General features: G+C 36.7%; 1 protein-coding gene across 3 annotated transcripts in view; it reads right to left on the bottom strand.

The window, feature by feature from the left end:
- The window catches only part of WWP1 (WW domain containing E3 ubiquitin protein ligase 1), a 106,658-nt gene that overhangs the window by 33,951 nt on the left and 51,472 nt on the right, over nucleotides 1–21,235 (bottom strand). For all 3 annotated transcript variants that reach the window (XM_082433972.1, XM_082433970.1, XM_082433971.1), the window contains 5 exons: nucleotides 20,021–20,158; nucleotides 19,857–19,923; nucleotides 16,637–16,821; nucleotides 10,436–10,772; nucleotides 1,200–1,295 (listed from right to left, as the gene is read on the bottom strand). In XM_082433972.1, coding sequence (XP_082290098.1) covers nucleotides 1,200–1,295; nucleotides 10,436–10,772; nucleotides 16,637–16,821; nucleotides 19,857–19,923; nucleotides 20,021–20,158 — 823 coding nt within the window. The remainder of the gene's footprint in view (nucleotides 1–1,199; nucleotides 1,296–10,435; nucleotides 10,773–16,636; nucleotides 16,822–19,856; nucleotides 19,924–20,020; nucleotides 20,159–21,235) is intronic.

The following is a 21,235-nucleotide window of genomic DNA, read 5'->3' as shown; positions in this document are numbered from 1 at the left end:
TTCCTCAGAAAAATTATGAACACGTAACTTGCTATTTTAGCTAAACTACCTTCCCATTCTTCCCTATATGATTTCTAAGGGCTGTCTAAAAAAAGAGGCCATAGACTGAACAGTAACAGTATGACTATCCTTTCTCCCTCTTTTTTTGATAAACATTTACTGAGTGTTTACTGTATACCTAGCAATCTGCCTCTATCATTCCTGCCCATGTAAAGGGTTTTAACTCAACTTATATGGCTTTTTAACCTACCTTTCACGGTTACACTGCTGCTGAACTAAAGTGCAGATCGAGGCATGCCGTTCCACCTATCACCGTTCCCTGGCATGGCATAAAAATGAACCCATTCACCATTTCAACCTTACCTCCCTTAAGGTCTTTCAAGGGACCCATATGAGAGCCAAATCAATTACTTGCTGGCCCCAAATGTGTCATATGTTTCATTCTGTCATGACTTTGTTTTAATATCCCCTCAGAACAGAATGCCCTTCTCTACCAGCCAGAATTCTCCCCATCCTCCAGAGTTTAGTTCACCTTAAGCCAATTTGTGTCATTAATTTATATGATTTCAGTATCCTTTCAGCAACCAATCTCACAAAAATAACATAGTTCTTGTCCTGAATTTTCTGGACTTTGAATATGTTTTATATTGGTGGACCCTGAGTTGCATCTGGAAGGACAGTTTGTGAATGGCCTTGAATGACCGCTTAAGAGCATAAACTTTATTTAGTATGTAATAGAAATGCTTTTTCATTTAAAACCCTCTATAACTTTAGTCATAATGTAATACAATTTTACTTGCAGCAATCTTTTAGATAATAATTTTGAATGACACTAATATTTATTACATAAGTGTCATTCAATAGCATAGTTTAGATCCCTATCTATGCAGAACCATACATATAAACTATCCTAAATATGACTTTCATTCCTTAAAAAATAACAAGGACTGAAATTAGATCAAAATTCTGCAACTACTCTCAGTAAACTCATGCCAATGTTTGACAATCTCTTGGAAGCCCTTCAGACTAACTGTAAAAGAGACACAATGTAACAAATCTCATCTACTGAACATTCATTATTCACAAAAGCAAATCAAGGAAACATAACATGTAGAATGAATCATTTTATGTTGTATTAAATAAACTTTTTAAATTACATGTATAAAACACAACTGAAGATGCATAAGATGCTACATTACCCTGGAGGTAAAGGTTGTGGCCTCTCCCATGTGGTCGTTCTAGTGTTATGATCCACATAATAGGTTCTACCATGAGGATCTTTTCTCTGTTCCCACCTTCAATGAAAAAGCAAAGATAAAAGATAGCAAACTAAGACAATCTGAAAAATGGTTCTTTCTTATAATCCAAAAAATTACAGATAAGTTTTACTTTAAAAGGTCACATATATACATAAAATTGTTTCTTTTCTCAATTATTGTGCTTTTTTTAAAGAAGATATCTTTTTTAAAAAAAATATTTATTTATGTATGTATTTATTTATTTGGTTGCACTGGGTCTTAGTTGCGGCAGGTGGGCTCCTCAGTTGTGGCTTGAGGACTCCTTAGTTGAGGCACATAGGCTCCTTAGTTATGGCACGCGGGCTCCTTAGTTGTGGCACGTGAACTCTTAGTTGAGACATGCATGTGGGATCTAGTTCCCTGACCAGGGATGGAACTCCAGCCCCCTGCATTGGGAGTGTGGAGTCTTAACCACTGCACCACCAGGGAAGTCCCTATTGTGCCTTTTAAGTTCTTAATTATTCACCTTTCATCAACAGTACTGGCAACTCAGTAAGTACAGTTAGCAGAGGAAGACAGAATAATATATAAAGTTTTTAAAAGTTACTAATTTACAGAATTCCAAATCATCAGAAAACAGAAATTTAATCAACAGCAGAGGAACTTTCAGCCTAATATCATGCCCAGAGCACAAAATGTCAATGAAGTAATATCCATTTTTGCAATTTAAGAAATAAACATCTAAAAGATTTTAGCAGAAATCTCCTTAAAGTATGTGGTGACACAGCTCCATCAAAATTCTTTCTTCTATCTGCATACAGTGTCTTCTTTTTGTGCACATCTATCCCTCTCTTGTCTTTGGTAAGCCTCTGAGTTTATGGACATCCAATTTTATCTTTTTCTGTTCTATCTCAAAGACACTCAATCTCTTATTTTCCCCACCCTCATTTTCTCCTCTGTGATCCCCGTTTCTTCCTTTCCAGTCTTTCCTTAAAATGGTATAGAAGAAAAAATTTAAACATACACAATAAAAACCTGGTATTTCTGAGTTTAATATTCTTGTTTTCACCTGAAAGTAGAATAAATGGAAAATATTTTCCTTTCTCTTAAACACAAGGATCCAATTTAATTTGACTTCTTTTTGATTAGAGAGGCCTTTAATTTTTAAATTATTTTCCTACACAATGACCATACGTATTAAAGTTATTCCCTAACAAGGTGTACACATACATACATATTTTAAATGGCATGCAAAAAATAATCATTTGTTTAAGCTGCATCTGACAAACATTAGCCAAAACAAGCTTAAATAGTAACCATGAACAATAAAGATGCCCAAGTTCACAACCGATTCAGGATCATATAGATTATTAAAATTATCTATTATGAAACAGTGGTATAAAATCCTACACTGGAACATTCATGCTACCCTGTAACTACAAAAATTTAGATATTCCTCATAAGTATTTTACTAAAAATAATAACCTGAAATTTCAGATTTACTTCATATGTTTTTATATAATAATAAATGTTCATGGAAAGGCAGGATTTAAATATGGAATTTCATTTTAAACACATTTCTGGAATACCTAGGACACATACCAGTGGGTTACTGATTTGTAGGAAAGCTTAACAGCCAAAAACAAATACCTACAAAATATATCAAGTTTCAAGAACTTCCTGATAATGGTACTTTTGCTATTTTTAGGTATTAATTCCTATAATCAGTTCTTGAATTTGTACTGCTATTCTATATCAAAATTTCCTGGTTTCCAACCTTTCTTTACAAATGTTCTTTACTACTTTTAATTTAGCTTTAATTTTTATCAAAATTATATATACTTTCACATACTATTTAATATATATCTCACAGTTATATAATTATGTAACCTTCAGATAGTCTATGAGGCTCATTACAATAAAACAATAGTGCCTACTGTCCCCTAATCTCATTTTCTACTCCCCAAAGGCAACATTTTCAACTGTTTTAGCCAATTCTTTTAGTATTTACCTCTTTTTTCTTATTAACAAGCTTACTACTCTACTAATTTAATTTCAAGTATAATTTATTGATTTCTCACTATGAAAGGTAAAGCTGTCTCTTTCCTGCACAGATGTACGCATATACACTGTAACCTGGACCCTCCTTCCAACTGTTCCAAATACACACATATGCTGTGTCCTTCCCTTATAATTATTATGACTGTGTAAACCCTCCTGACAGCTGAGCTATGAACACACCATGATTTCTTTAACTGTCTCCTTTCCTCCCATTTCCTTATTTTCTTCGTACTTATTAATTTAACTACAAATACTTTTCTAGTTGCATAAATCTCCTCTCAAAATATTCAAGCTCATTGGGTACTTTATCAGTCACACCTGCCATCAAGCTTTCCTTTCATCATCTTGCTGGTAACTCCTTTCACTTGGATCCCACGTCCTTCATTTTTACTTACCTAAATTTGGAGGAACATGCATCCTGGTAGCTTCCTCAGAAAGTAAACTTACATGGGAAGTAAACTTTTGGAAACCTAGGATGTCTGAAATGTATTTATTCTGTGTACACACTAACAGTGAGACTAGATTCAGAATTCTAGGCTGAATATAATTTCCCTCAGCATTTAAGGCATATTGTCTCCTAGCTTCTTGTGTTGATTCTGAAAAGTCTAATGCTGTTCTGATGATTATGAGATTTGCTTTTTTTCCATTTTTTTAAAAACCTCTGGAAATGTTTATGATTTTTTTCTTTGGCCCCAATGTACTAAAATTTTCATAACAAGTTATCTTAATATAGATTTATTTTCACTTATTATCCTGAGTTTTGGTGAGCCCTTTCCATAAGGAAGTTCCTCCTTCTTGTTTGTAAAAGGTGGGTTATTTTTGGTTATTTTGTTAAATATTTCCTCCTATTTTCTCTTTCTGGAACTTCTCTTATCAGACCTTCTGAACTGGTCCTCTAATTTTTCTATTTTATTTCTTTTACTTTATAAATTTATGTTTGTTCTACTTTCTGGGAAATTCATTTACCTTTATTAGCCACATCTTCCAGTGAATTAGATTTCCAAGAGCTTTTTACAAACCTCATTCTTCCTTAATATGTTACATCTACTCTTGTCCCTCTGAGAATATTAAAATAGTCTGTTTTCTTCAAGAGCATTTTCTAGGTTGTTTGTTTTGATCTTTACCCTTCACATTAAAAGGTTTCCCTCAGATGTCTAATGAGTAGGGCACCAAAAAAATTGACCAGGAGCTTTGTGGGTGGGGCTTGTGGATTGTGGAATTAATTGAAGGGCGATATAATGAGGCTATTTTGTTGGCGAACAAACAGATTATCAGTATTTTAGTCTTTGGCGGGGGGGTTCCTTCGACAGAAGACACTTCCAGTCTCCTGGGTGGAATAGTAAAATCCTGGTTGTCAGTATTTTGGGATTTGGGTATGAAAGAAGGATGTGGGCTTGGAAATTCACTTATAACTTTATTCAATTATTAACATCATAAAGGTTCACTTATGTCCCCTGGTGTAGTACAGTACCTTGCCCTCAATTGTGCCTGGTGTTTCAAATGCAGAGAACCTCCAGAGAAGAAACCCCTAGGCAAGGTAGCAGTCCTAGCTGCAGGGAGGAAAAGTAGGGATTCATTTCTCAACATGACTTTCAAACAATCTTGCTGTTTACAGTGCTCTCTTCACAGCCACTTCCAAAGGTATCTGATGCTGCCAATTCCTGGGCCTTCTGGGAGCACCAATGCGTAGACTTGGCTTTTCCCACTGACAGGCCAGAGTTCAGCTCTCTTGGATTTGCAAAGTCAGCTCCACTTAGTCATCCTCCAGATGACTGCAACCTCATGCGCGACACTGCACAAAAGCACCCGGCTAAGCCACTTCCAGATTCCTGAGCCTCAGAAACTGTGTAAGATTATGTTTGTTGTTGTAAATTGCTAAATTTTAGGGTAATTTGTTACACAGCAATAATTAATACAAAAGGAAATACCATAAACCCATTCAAAAGGATTAAGGTAAACCTACACATTTAGACCAAAAGCTTCACGAAGCTTGGGCCTTGATCTCTATTGCTCATCAGTGTACTAATAGCACATAGCACAGTGTCTGCCAGAGAAGAGATGCTTACTAAACATTTATTAGTATTTGGTGAATGTGTGCACCTACTTGTACTGACATGGAAATATGACCAAGTTTTAAAAAGCAACTGAAAAACAGTATGTAGAGTGTGATTCCATTTTCTTAAAATAATTCTACAAGTCTTTGCAAAATAGTGATTTACATAGTTTCTCTTTATCCTTTTCACCTACTTTTATCCTTCCTCTCATAGAACCTGTCGCTATCTGACATTATTGAGTAGGTTTTTAATGCAAGGCCACTGCTGGTCAGCCTGCCGTAACACAAGCTCCACAGCAGCAGAGTCTTGGGGTCTCCTGCCCCTCTGAACACCCAGTGCCTAGAACAATGACCGAGAGAAGCTCTCAAATATATGCCGCTGGAATAATATTTAGACACCACTCTCTCTGTGGTAAGCTTAAGGGGTACTTTAAAGGTTTCTGTATCATTTAAATGTTTTATTTGGTCATGTCTTAGTTTTGTGATCAGAAACAAATTTTAAATTAGGGGAAAAAATAAATATAACCAAGTATACCATCCATAAAATGGGTTATGAAGCCATTTTCTAGTTTTATCCTTAGTTGCAAATATTTCTAATTTAATATTCAATATTCAGTAAGCACTTAGGTTCCAAGCATATAATTCTAGCCACTGGTTCTTAATTTTTCCAAAACAGGGGATCACTTCCAGATTTCAGTGTTTTTGCTCCAAAGAGAATTTATCTTTCTCAAACTAAATTGCTTGCAACACACATCATATTCAGAACTACTTCTGGATATCATCTTTATAATTTTCTACATTCTATTCACTAGATCAAGGGTAGGCAAACTTCTTCTGTAAAGTGCTAGATAGTAAATATTTTAGGCTTTGTGGGCCAAAAGGAAAAATCAAGAACATTATGTAGGAACTTACATAATAAGAGCAAAAACTCCTGTCATGCCCCACCCTGTCTTCCTGGGGTAGGGCATCCCAGGCTGTGGACATGCCACGTACCCAGTTGCCCTCTGCTGACAACATTCTTGGGACAAAGAACTCCTGGCCCACATGGGAGGAGCCTGGTCAGTTTCACCACCTGACCCAGTGACTCTAGGATCCCAGTGTGCTTTTCTCTCCTGCCCTGGCAGCCGATCCACGGGGAGGCAACTTGCTGAGTTTTCACTCCCAGAGTAAGAGTCTACCTTTGGGGGCATGACGGTTGCCAAGAATGAGTCCCCAGTGTGTGGGTGGTGACCAGAGCAGGCCTTGGGCAGCAATGAGGAAGGAAGGTGTTGGCAGGGGAAAAAGGCGGTACAGGGATAAAGGGGCGTGGTCTCAGGCTTGGTGTGGGAGACTCACAGTGACAGCCAACTAGAGCTGTACCCGGGGGTCCTATAAAAGTGATGGGCTGGAACTGGCCAGAGACTAGATTATCCCTGCAGTGGAAATTCATGAGTACCCCTCAAATCGTTGCAAATCACCAGGTTGACTGATGAGACTTCTCAGTAGAATTCTTTAATTTCATGGGGATAAGTGCTAATTTATAACCACTACACCTCACCTTCAACCATAATACTCTCCCTTCCTAGTATTCAGATGTAGCCTCCCTGTCTCATAAACTTCCAAAACCTACTGCTGAAGAAAGACCTTGTTAAAATAATAATAATAATAAATGTGGAAGAATTTTGTTAAACATATTACAATAAAAATGATAGAATTTAGTTGCTGATTGGATAACTACTGGTTTCAAACTTGGATAATGGGGTAGGTGGTAAGACTTGCCTTCTCATAAACCACGATCAACAGCTGCCCCTCTCTCCTGTATGGCTTGCCAATCTCTCTCCTGGCTCCTGCCCATCAGCAACTGACCATGCTTTAGGTCACTGCCATTTTTTAAAGCAAAAAACTACTCCTCAATACTGTATCTTTTCTTGCTCGCTTCTACCAAACACTCCTCTCTCCCTGTGTGTTCACAGGGAAAAAATTTTATGCATTAGTTCTCACTCTTTCAAAGAGTTTTCTATCACACTTCCATCCCTTCCATTCACTCCATCACATAGCAGTCTGAATACAGCTCTATTTCCCAGAAATCATTCTGTCAAAGATCAACAGTAAATAATCTCTTTGTTGTTAAATTCAATGGGTGCCTTTCAGTTCTTATCTCACTTGAATTTTCAGTAGCTTTCAACCTTGTTAACCATTTCCTCCGAAGCATTTACAAGCCAGGGCCTTTGCCGAATTGCTCACTCACTCAAAATCATTTAATCAAGCACTAATTCACTTATAAATATTTATTGAGTACCTGCTACATGGCAGGCATAGTTTTAGGCACGAGGAATACCGAAAAAGACAAAATAAAGCCCCCTTTTCAGTCTAGTGGAGAGAAAACTGACAAAAACACACAAATGTATGTCTCATGGTGATTTAAGTGTTATAAAGAAAAGTAATACAAATAACATCATGCTGATTTAAAGAACGCTACTCAAAAGAGTACATACTGATTCCATTTATGTTAAGTTCTACAACAGGGAAAACGAATCTATAATCTATTGTGGAAAAAAGCTTTTAGGGAGGAACAGTGGTTGCCTCCCTCAAAGTAGGGACAGGGATTGACTGAAAGCTTGAGAGAACTTTCTGAGGTGATGATAATACTCTAGTCTTAATAAAGGTGTGACAACTGAGCATTTGTCAAAACTCATCAAAATGGCACATTTAAGACTCATGCATTTCCTTCTATGTAAACTTTACCAAAAAATCTTTAAGCAAATATTGAATTCTAGTTACCGATATGCAAGCCAAAGTTTCGAGGGGCAAAATGTACTGGTATCTGCAACTTAGTTATCAGGAAATTATATTTAAACATTAGACAAATGGAGAGATGAAGAGATGTGTGATAAAGCAAGCAGAGTAAAATGTCAACTACAGAACCTAGTGGTAGATAGATATATGGGTGTTCACCGTAAAATTCTTTAAATTTTTCTGTGTGTTTATAAATTTTCATAACAGAAGGTTGGGAAAAAATAAGGCAGGGGATGGGGACAGAGGGACCTGATTTGGACAGAGGGAACTGGGAAAGGCCTCTGGAGCAAGGTAACATTTGAGCAGAGACACGCAGATATCTGAGGAATAACACTCCGCACAACAGTCAGAGAACAAGCAAAGGGCTCTAGGTAAGACCATGCTTGGCATAACACTCACTCGGGCTGGAATACGATTCCTGCAGAACACTCATGATTCTAGCACCGACGAATGTACTGTGTAGTTAGCCAAGTAAGTTACCCAGGAGCGGACACACGGGAACTAAGAAGATTGTTGAGGAAAGAGGGAAGATGACATGGATTGGAAACTGCTGGCTCAGATGGTCACACAAGCCAAGTGCTGCATAAGCCAGAGGGGTCACCCTTGCCTCCACCCTCCGACTCTACCTCCCACAGCTAATTACCACACCCATCGTAACATCGCCCCAGGAGACTAGCATCTACCTTAGTGCAGGCTGTTTTTACTTCTCACCTGGATAAGTAGCATCTCAACCTTCTAGGTAATAGCTCACAGAGTAAGAATACACTTTACCTAAATGCCTCTGTTCACCCTAGACTGCTATTTACCTACAGATTTTATACACACAAGCACACATCAGAAAAACAAACTTTCCCAAAACAATGTTTACCTAACACACTTCAGTTTTCCATGCTAGTCCATGTTGACTTACTTTATTATGTTTTCAAATGCTGGTCACAATCTCTTAATAGGCTGCAACTTGCAATTTGAAAATCACTCATCTAGATCCCTACAAAATTCTCCTAATGCAAAGATCACATACGGTGGCTACAGGCACGCTGAAGCATGTACTTGGCCGCACAGAATTAAGTTTATGTACTTACCACTTTAAACAGGAATGTGCCCACTTCTCTCATTTATGAAACAGCCTAGCTGCTATTCTAGCTTGTCCCTTAACTCCTCATCTGTCTATACCACTCCTAGGATAATTTTACTAAAATACAAATATGACTGTGGCACTCCCCTGCTTAAAATTCTTTAATGTTTATTCATGGTTTTCAGGAAAAAACTCCCAAACTTTTAGCAGGTATACAAAATTCTTCAGAGGACTGTTTATTCTTCTGTACTACATAGCTTGCTTCCTCCAACGCTCAACTCAAGCTGTAACAAAATACCATTTCCTGAGTTCGGTTTACTCGTTTATGGATGTTAGAAATCTGAATGTGCAGTTAGCTCCACTGAGAATGAAACCTTTCACCACTTGTGCCTCCATTATTGCTTTGCTAACTCCTACGACTCTTTCAGAAATCCACTCAAGGGTCATCTCTTCCAGAAAGTATTCTTTATCTCAGTATAGCAGGTTACTCCCCACTAACTTCCCTCTACATATGTTCCCTCCCACAGCACCCTAAACTTAGACCTCTAGCTTAGCTTTAATTGAACTGTATAGACAATGACTATTTATTTATCTTTACCCCCCATCAGATCATGAGGTTCTTGACAGTAAGAAGAGCTTCTTACATATCGGTGTCATAATGGCAGACACATGAGACTAAGATAAATGACTAAGTTGCCAAAGATAGAAGACAAAGGGACAATGAGAGATTTTTGAGAGGAAAGGGAAGATACTGTATGGCCAAACATGCTTGCAGGAAGCAGTGGAGATTTCCAGTAAGTAGATAAAAATAAGCTCAGAGAAAGGTCTGGTCTGGACATATAGATTTAATAGTTAAAATGATGGGAGAGTATAAGATTCAACAGAGGCAGCACATTCAGGAGAAGACCAAAGGCTGAAACCACGATTAGGCAATAGGCAAAATCAGATGAGCCAGTGAAGAGCACTGAGAAAAAACAGCTCAGAAAGTAAGAAAGGGTACGGACACAGTGACAGTGATGAGAAAATGATGGCAATGAGGTAGAGACCTCTAGAGGTGCAGTTTCCACAGCTAGAGAGTAGAAACTCTAACTGCTGTAAGCTGTGCAGGACAGCACTGCATACACCGTACTTTTATCACAGCATTCTCAAACTGTATTGTAAGTATGTTTAAAAACCTGAGCCACTCAACAAGCTTCTTGGAGGCAGAGACCATCAATCATTAATTTAACATACCCCGATGGCAGAGTGTCTGTGTTGGCATTTCCAGACTGCTGCCGGACAGGTTCCGCACAGACGTCTGGCTGTCTTAATTTGGCTGCTTCGAAGGCAGAGCTACTTCCAGAACTGGAGGTAGAAGGATCTAACGTACTTCTAGCTTCAGACCCAAATGCTGCACTGTTGGAAAGAATACATTCATTGTTTTCTGAGGAGGTCGGTATTTCTTGAACTGGAGGATCTTCAACAGTAGTACTAGTGCAATTTGAAGACAAGGCGGTTTCTCCAGATACTATTGCAGTACCCGTGGTGGAAGCATTATCAGTTGGTGCAGATGAGGATGATTCTCCATTAACTGAAAGGGGAAAATTAGTAAGATGATCTATCAAGGAATGACAAAGCAACCAGTTAACTCATCAATTATATTTATTCAGAGCCTAATTTATACTGAGCAACGTATCAGGTACTAACAGAAATAAGACAGACAATACTTTTTGTTGTTCACATTTTAGAGATGAACGTTTAAATAATAAAACTTAAGACTATATCTATATATACCAATAACCCTAAGTTAGAGAAAGAGAAACCAACATGAACAAACGTTTTTCCTCCAAAGAATCAATTCTGAATATCTGCATGGGTTATATAAAAACCTTAAAATGACCCCGTTCAAGCTCCCTTTCCTATGCAAATGCAGCTAATATCAAAAGAACTCTTGCCGAATATAAAGTGGCATTAATTCTTAAGAAAGTACTACAGGGGACTGCAAAAAGATCCAGGAACTCGTTCTACACTTGCTAAAGAAATAACCCAGCACTGGGATCCAGTGATACAATTTTCTTGATTTTCATTTTAAATGTGATTCATCCATTTCAACCACGTGTCACTATAAAAGTGAGTCAAATTAAAACTGGAAAGAGAATAGATTATTGACCAAAACCTATTAGAAAATCACACATCAAAGTTTTAACTGAAACAGAAAAGGGAGACATAATTAAGAGTAATGGAACGTTCAGGTGGATTTTTAAAGAAAGAGATTTAAATAGTGGGAAGGACAGAAACGAGTACTATTAAAGGAATCAAACAGTAAGCACAAAAAACAACAGAACCAATGAAGTTCTGTACCAACTACAGGGGAGAGTAGCTTTGGGAGAAAAAAAATCAATAACAAAATATAAAAAATAAAATGTTTATAGTGCTACCGGTACTCAACACTGTTGGACAACATGAAGAAAAGACAATGTGCAGAGAGACTAAATTCTGGGTCTCTTACATGATGTTCAGAATTGATATATGATGGTCAAAGTGAATTTTCTCACTTAATTTTCACTCTTCAACAATGCAGAAATTAATTTCCAAAAAAAGAAAAGATTAGCAATAGTATTTTCAAAGCAAAATAACACTAAACGGGAAAAGAGGAATATTTGACAAAAGACAATCCAGTCCAATAAGAAAGAATCATAAACCCTTATGCATACTAAAACATAGCACATGCTACACAAACTGTTAAAAACAGAGGAAGAAAATTAATTATTAAATAGCACCTTTCAGTTGTTCAAGGCAAAAACTTCTCTCCTACAACAATTCAACTGCAAGTGCTCTCAGCTCTTCTCTCCGTCTACACCACTACCCCTGTCCACCGTTCCTTGTTTTTTACTCGACTGCAATAGCGTCCTAATTGGTCTGCCTGCTTCCTCTCTGGTCCAACTCCCGGTCCAACTCCAATCCGGTCTCCAAATAGCAGCCAAAGTAATCTTATAAAAGCATACAACAGATGTTTTCACGCCCTAATTAAACATACCCATTACAACCAGAATAAATTCCAAACTCTTTACCACAGCTCATGACAAAGACTCTACACAGTCTACTCCACAGCTACACTTGACTTCTCACAATGGTCTCCTTTCTGTTCCTTGAATAGAACAAACTCCCTCCCATTCAGGGATGTGCACTTGCTGTTCCCACCGTCTCAGAATAGCTCCTGACTGGCTGCTTCTTATCACGCAGAGTCCAGACTCAACCACTCCTTCGGAAAGGCAGTGCTGGGGTATCTTACTTAATGCTGCACCTGCCCCACCGTCCCCCCAGGCTACATATTAGACTGTTTTCTCACGTTCTGAAATATGTTATTTGTTTTTATTTCCTTTTCATTGAGTTCAGAATGCAAACACTTTGTCAGACTTGTTCACTTTTGTATTTTCAACAGTTATAACATGCCTGGCATACTAAAACAATAAATGTTAAACAAAGACAAATCACAGAGGAAGAAGTGAACATACCTCTGTCAAAACTAGGCAGATAAAAAGAGCATTAGTAGAAATATTAAGTATATGAAGGATTTAATAACACAGTCAATACACCTGTTTAAATTACAGAGCTAGAGAGGTAGTTTTGAGTTTCCATTATATATATATTCCATCCAAACAATCTAAGAATTCTTAGAAAAAAATGACATGTAAGAGACCAAAGGAAAATCCCAAAATGGATCCTCTTAAGACTCAAAAGAACAGGTTGGGGGTGAGGGGAAAATGCCCTCCCCTCCAAAAGTCCTCATGTACAATACTGTCTTTGGTGAAAAGAAATCATTTGTATTCAGCTCCAGGCCCACAATCCCTTATCTGAAACTCCTGGGACCAAGTGACTTCCAGAATTCATAACTTCAGAATTCAGAAAGATAGTATGGCACATATATTGTCTATTACACTAATACCAAGTCAGATTGGGGCCTATACACTAATTAAACACAGTATTACTTCTGTAGCAAAACAAAAGGATACTCGTACTAAGCACAAAAAATTATAAATACCCTCAAGTCAGTCCCAGTCATTTTGCCATCAAATGAGTTTACCAAAAAAACTTTTGGTTTTAAAAATTTTAGGATTTTGGGGGTCTTCCCTGGTGGCGCAGTGGTTAAAAATCCACCTGCCAACGCAGGGGACACAGGTTCGATCCCTGATCCAGGAAGATCCCACAGGCCGCGGAGCAACTAAGCCCATGAGCCACAACTACTGAGCCTGCGCTCTAGAGCCCGTGTGCCGCAACTACTGAGCCCGCGTGCTGCAACTACTGAAGCCCACGCACCTAGAGCCTGTGCTCTGCAACAAGAGAATCCACTGCAATGAGAAGCCTGCGCACCGCAACAGAGAGTAGCCCCCACTCGCCACAACTAGAGAAAGCCTGCGTGGAGCAACAAAGACCCAACACAACCAAAAGAAAAAAAGATTTTAGGATTTTGGGATCACAAGTAATGGATTAAAAACACGTAATGTGTTATACACAGAACATGCACACTTCCACCCCATCAGCACTCCAACAGTGAAAACTGATTTTTAAAGTTCCTGATTAGAAAAAAACCCTATTTTTACACCAACACCTTAAAGGAGACTACCCCTTGAAAAGATACCTGAATTCATCATCCTACTAAGGGATGACAGATCATACAGATGACATTGGTTAAGTGACTGCTACCAACAGAGTAGGTTCCAGAAGCCTTTGTAAACCAGCCAATGGAATGATGACAGTTGGATTGTTTGGTCAGATGTCACCAACGACAAAAAGAACATGCAAACACAATCACTAAGTTGACTGGGGAAATATATTTGAAGCTTATTATGGTATAAAAGATGAACATCGCAACTCTGAGACACTATAAAAATCACACACATCTAAATGAACAGGAAAGCAGAGAGGTGAGAGCCAAAGAGGTGGATGTCAATTACAGCTCCTCTACTAGCTGGGATCTCTTTGTGCCTCAGTTCCTTCACAAGAAAAATACTAGCACTTATTCTGAAGAGTTATTGTGAGAGTTAAATCAGTCAATGAACATATAGTGTTTAGAACATGTGTAGCACAAATATTAGCTATTATTCTGATTGTCTTAGGTTTCCTTGCAATTATTGTGAATGTCTTGGGAATTATTTACAATGGAGCCTTCATTTCTAGTCGCCCATGTGTGTGTTTTACTTTCACCTTGAAATTTCAGGCAAGGATAAATAAGAGAAGAATGTGGAAAGTGAATCTGTTCCCAACAGAAACAGTCTATAAAGTATTTAACAAGCTGTAGAATATAAATAAGAGATTCTACAATGAGGGGGGAACTCAGTAAGTCCTTCTCTCTTTTGCATCAACATCTGAATAAGCCTGAAAGCTGAAACATGCAACTATGTAGTGGTCAATGGATACTTTGGCCAATCTACTCTAGCAGCTAAATATTTTAGAAAGAAGAGATAAATCCCCAAATTCCATATACTTTAAATGGAAGGTGATAACGAGAACAAAACAGAATGGTTGCATAAGCCTTTCTGAAATGAGCATTCAACATTCTTATAATTCTCGTGAATAAAGCGTAGACTTAATCAAGAATTGGCACTGCTATCTAATTACTTCCAGAAATAATGGAATTGGATCTACCATTCTGAATCCAATGATAATCCCATATAACAAATCAAGCCTGGTCACATAAGGGTATTATTTTTATTTTTTACAGCTCTATGGAGTGTTCTCAAGGAAGTTACAATGCTTATAATGTAAATTTATTTATGGGTAGATAACTAGTTTTTGTGTGTGTGTGTGTGTGGTTTTTGGTATGGGTAATTATTTGATAACCTAAAAATCCATAGGCTAAAAGCACTGGACTTATGTTTCATTGTTAAGAACTCTGGTACTCAGATAAGCCATTTTTCTATGTGTGATATTTAAAAAAAATAAATTATTTGTCCTTCCCATAGGTACTTTTCCCAGACTATTTTTTAAAACTATAAATTTAATTTAGGCGAGATAATATAAGTCAGAGTTCTAGGAAACTCACTATTGTATTTACTCTCTTGGAATTAGTGAGGATGTTGGTCACATTATGGTACCTTTTCATATAGATTCATAAAAGACAGAATATCAGGAATAGGAGCTGGTTTTTTTTGTTTGCTTTTTGGTTTTTCTTGGCCGCGAGGCTTGTGGAATCTTAGTTCCCCGACCAGAGATCAAATAGGGCCCCGTCAGTGAGAGCACCGAATCCTAACCACTGGACCGCCAGGAAATTCCCAATAGGAGCTATTTTAACTGGTCTGTTCTTAATTTAGAGACAATTCTGAATAATATAAAATGTTTCCTTTTCCCTTCTGCTAATAAATCTGAGGCAAATGTTCTTACTAGAAAGGATACCAGAATCAGAAAATAAATGCATTCTGCTCACTAATTTCACCCTGGTTATCTGTGTTTATCTTCTCTGCATTTTCCAGACACCTTAAATTAATGACTAATAAGTCTACTTATTGTGGGTACTTAGGATCTTTAAGTCTATCTTTTTTAAAAAAGGGCAGCATTAATAAACAAATTAAATTTTCAAAAAACCATTCATGTCAGTTCCCACGTTTACAAAAAACTCACAAAATGCATGGTAAATATCCCCCCAATCTTGGGTATAAATATACAATAGTCTTATCTATAAACCTGTCTATTTTCATTTAATTACTAAATTACTTCCGTACATGTTTCTACTTTTTAATACTTTCCCATAAATAGACGAAGGAAAGAATATAGGCTCTGGAATGAAAAGAATAGGATTCCAACTCTAGCCCCAAGACATATGCTAGTAATCTGAAGCAAGTCCTAAGATTTGAGTTTCAAGAAATTCATCTGAGTTAATTTATAAAGATCAAACAAAAAAATGATTTATGAATATTACAGCTGAATCCATTGAAAGACAGGATTATAGAAAAGAATCTTCCTTAGGCAGTCCTATAATAGAATAAGAGTTACTCTTAGAAAATATAAAACTTTTGGAGAGTTATATCAGCTCACAGTACATTTTACTACTAAATTACGTGCCAAGAAGTAAATATTTGTATGGTAAAAGACAGGTTAAAGGAACCATTCATTACTAACAAATCAATGAATTCCCTCAAGTTCTTTTAGAAATATAGTCTATATTATGAATTAAATAGTATTTTTTATAGCATACAGCCTAAGAATCTAGCTATCAAGTAAGTACTTGCTTAGTGAAATGTGTGGTTATTTCTAAACTAATGCATTTTTGGAATATCTTCCTAAATAATCTAGAAAAATTCAAATTACTAGAAAAAATCTCAGGTATTGTAATCTTCCCGTTCCTTTTATAAAACTGAAGATTAAGAAAGATTGTACGATAAGAAAAGTACAGGTATAGATACATAAAATTTAATTTAGTTTTCATTTAAACAATGTGTCATAAGTAGCCATGCTTACCAGTGTCATTGGCAGGCTCAGATGTGAGTGGTTTTGGAGCTGGTGTGTTTTTGGGTCTGGCAGCAACCTGAGATGGAGATGAAGGTGTGTTGTCTCCATTAACTACATATGAACAGCATGAGTTTTGTACTACAGTGTTTGTAGGTACGTGATTATCTATTCCATTAGTACCTTCAGCAGCCAACCTATAAAAAAAAAAGAAAAAAAGCCTTACTTCAATGAATTAAGTACAATTAAATAACTTATTTATTTATTTATTTTTGGCCATGTTGGGTTTTCATTGCTGCGCGCGGGCTGTCTCTAGTTGCAGCGAGCGGGGGCTATTCTTCGTTGCAGTGCACAGACTCCTCGTTGCGGTGGCTTCTCTTGTTGCGGAGCATGGGCTCGAGGCACACGGGCTTCAGTAGTTGTGGTGCATGGGCTTAGTTGCTCTGCGGCATGTGGGATCTTCCTGGACCAGAGCTCAAACCTGTGTCCCCTGCATTGGCGGGCAGACTCCCAACCACTGTGCCACCAGGGAAGTCCACAATTAAATAACTTTTCATCAGAAGTTGCATAAGAAATATTTACCAAGTTCTTAACACTGAAGCAAAATGATAGGTATAAAGAGTAATGAACAAAAGATACCCTGATTACTTTTTTAACAGGTTATTTTTTACATTTTATTACATACTTTGCTATATTAAAGTTTAAATTACTTTCAGTTCTAATGTATCCACACTGTCAGACAAATGTATCAATATATTGAGATATACAAATACACTAAGTCAAAATGAATTCAGTCCCTCAAACCAATGTTCAATTTGTACATTCTAAATGGTCTTAAATAGACTTAAATGGTCTTAAGAATATTAATATTTATTTTAAAATGCTCTGAAAGTATTTTCAAAAAGGTCATGAAACATAAAAATCAATTCCAAACTGTTTATTAGAATTTTATTGAATACTGAAAGACCAAAAAATTCTTAAAAAATTGATCACAAGTTATTATGTACCAGCACTAAAATAATGAGTACGTGATGATCAGAAAAAGCTAGATATTATATCCCAGAGTTAGAAGAATTTACAGTGTATTCATTACTGCAAATAAATAAATAAATATATCTACAACTACAAAATCAAACATTTTGGCAGGGAGTTAGGTGATACCATGTAAGTGACCAAGAGAGCTTTTCCATATACACAGGTCACCCTGTATCTCTTCTCCAGAGAGCAGCCTTAAATTTTTAAAAAATATAAATCAGATCACATCTCAGTTGTCCCACCCAATCTATCTCTCTGATCTATTTCTCTCCAAGTTCTTCCTTGCCCACCTTGCAGCAGATATACTAGTAAATCAATTTTATACGAAAATCATGCTGAAAAGTCTTCAAATGTTTATTATAAATTATTAGATACAGGGAGTAAAATTATAATGACTTAGAAGATTATCAAAGAAAGGTTAAATATATTCTAGAGTTAGAAGAGTCTGCAGAGCGTAAATTAACTAGAAATAGGGTCTTTTTACTTGTTATTTCCTCTGTCTGGAATGCTCTTCCCTGAAATCTCTCCATGGATGGTACATTTTTGGCCTTCTAATTTTAGCTCAAATGGCACTTCCTCAGAGATGATCCCCCTGACATTTCTCTTTAAAACAGGCTCCTTTACATTCCTGTCACCCTGTCCTGTGTTTCAGTGACTTCATAGTTCTTACCACTATCTCCAATTAGCTAATTTACTTCTTCACTTGTTTACTAACTACCTCTATCCCACCAGAATGAAAATTTCACAGGAACAGGACTGTATCCTTACTGCCTGGACTACTGTCTGGCACCAAAGAGGTACTCAGTAAGTATCTGGACGATAAATGATACTTTCCCTTGTCACCTATATATTTGGAATGAGATGTATTGAGGAACTTCAGGCAGGTAAAGTTTTGAAATATTTCCCAAGTGATCTGTACACCCCTCCCAAGCCACCCAGCAAGGATCAGTGATCTGGCAGTCCAAGTAAAAGAACCCAACTCAAGTTCTCCTGGTGCTGTAGAACTAATCTTTGATTCAGAATGTGTTACTATATAGTAAACAATATTAGGTTTTAGGTTGGTAGTGATTCAAGCTCCTTTACCCATCTAAAATTGTATTTCAAAAATTATTAAGAACAGATATATATATGTACATACATATACATGCACACACGCTAATGCATTTTAATCTACCTGTTGTACCTTTTCAGTCCTGAATTTTCTCAGTGTAAATTATAATGTGGATACTGAATAAATTTAAGCCAAATATATATTCAGAAGACATACTGATCTGTTCAAGTGCTCTATGAAAATCATTTAATGGCAATTTAGGAGTAATATTAGTAACTGTAGATTAATAAAAGTCACACTTTGTCATATACCGGCATGCTTTTTCAAATGCAACAAGTCAATTTCACAGCAATATGTTTTCATATTTTCAGGTGTTCATTCCACTATATTTGAGCTTTAACATGCTTTTATTCTAATACAAATTATTTCAAACAGAAAGTCTCTATTAACTGTCATCAAACGTGAACGTATGGGAATCACAGAGATGGCAGGATGATCTCTGAGGGGAGACCACAATCTGTGCACCATCTATCTTCTAGTGATTACAGGAAGCTGCCAATTCAGACAGCAATAAGATAACCATTTTCCCACATTATCTGACTCTATTTACTGATAAAATATGCCTAAATACAGATTTTTAAAAGCCATTTCCAATAAAAAAGAATGAAGTTCTGACACCTGCTACAACATGGATGAACCTTATGCTAAGTAAAAGAAGCCAGTAACAGAAGATCATATATTATATGATACCATTTACAAGAAATGGCCAGAACAGGCAAATCCACTGAGACAGAAGATTAGTGGCTGCCAGGAGCTGGGAGGAAAGAGGGATGGAGAGAGAATGCTCATGTGTACAGAGTTTCTTTTTGAAGATGGTAAGAATGTTCTGAAATTAGACAGCAGTGATGGTTACCCAACTCTGTTAACCTAAAAACCACTGAAATATACATGTTATTCTTATGATATGTGTATTATCTCATTAAAGCTGTTATTTTTCTAAAAACTACTTTGATAAGAATTCAACCAAATGATATGCTTAGATATAAGCTTTTAAATTCTATGGCAAACTCTAAACTAAGGTTAAAAACTTCATATGTGGGAAATGTTACATTACTTTGTCACAAATACTAAAATAAAACATTCTACCTGGTGGTTGTCCTTGCCGAAGGGTCTCCATTTTCATGTAAGGCATCACCATTTTGCTGTATTTCCCCTGAATGACAGAAAAGAAAGACACTAGGTTTTTATATACTTCTTGCTGTTTTCTTTTTTCCTTCAAATTTTGAAAACACATGAAGTTATTAGCTTACTGGTTGGAGATGAGCTGCAGTTTGTTCTATTTTCTTGCTCAATCACCAGTCCATCAAGCACAACAGTTAATTCACCAGTTTGCACAACACCATTCTTGGTTTCCAAGGAAAGTTTTAATTGTTCTTTCACTCTTTCCACTAGGGGGAAAAAAACACAAACCTAATTTAAACACTTTTGTTATATACAAAAATACATTTTAGAAATCAAAACTACATATCAAGAATTACTCTAATTCAGTGCTTGACGGCTACATGTGGAAAGAATTATTTGTGTTTTTATCTATATATAGGCCCTTCTACACTACACCAGAATCACTTCCTTTCTCACCTAGTTGAATAACTCCTTTCCCTCTACCACATACTTTCAAGATCATCTTTCATTGTCCCTTTGCACAGTATAAACCTCTGAGAATATACAAATATATCTAGATAATAAGCTCAGCAATTGCCTAAACTTGCTCTTTGGCCCAAGGTACCACATAAGACTTGTGGTTAAGGCAAAATTTCTGCTGGAGAGTCAGGGGGTTTGGTTCTTAATTCCAGCTCAGGAACTTCTAGCTGTATTTGAGTAAGTAGTCAAGCTACTTAAAGCCTCAGTTTCCTCATTACAAAATGGAGATAACAGAAGCAACAAACTAAAGGAACTGTCATAAGGTCCAAATGCAAAGTCACAGAGAAAGTTCTTAGCACCACATCTGACACACAGTAAGTGCTCAATAAATGGTAATAGTTTATTATTTCTTTTTCATATAAGGCCAAATATTTCTTCCTATTATTAGGATATCTAATTCTTACTTAAACTCAAAGTCATTTTGCTTCAACTTCTCCTATCCCACAGAATACATATCAAAAGTATTAGTGATCCCATTATTATCCAAAATGAGGCCAGTTACTTCAATCTGATCTTCACTTCTGAAATCATGAAACATATTTCTTCTTAGATTATGTCCTTGACTTTGGTCCCTCCTATATTTAACAAATTTGTTGGGTTTTTTTTTTCCATTTACCAAATGTCTAGCACAAACATATCGACTAATTACCCAAGTACAGAAAATACAAGACAAAAAAAAAAAATCTGTAACAACTAACCATTAGACAGGAATTCTTTGCAAAAAATTTAAGAACCATGTAATAAAGAAAACCTTGTAGAAGACCTACCCCAATCATTTTCACCACCATAAACCTCATTTCCACTCCACATCACAAAATCAACAT

Source organism: Balaenoptera physalus (genome assembly GCF_965194825.1).
Source record: "Balaenoptera physalus genome assembly, chromosome: 17".
Taxonomy (NCBI): domain Eukaryota; kingdom Metazoa; phylum Chordata; class Mammalia; order Artiodactyla; family Balaenopteridae; genus Balaenoptera; species Balaenoptera physalus.
The sequence above is the reverse complement of the archived record's forward strand: the minus strand, read 5'-3'. Positions and strand labels throughout refer to the sequence as shown.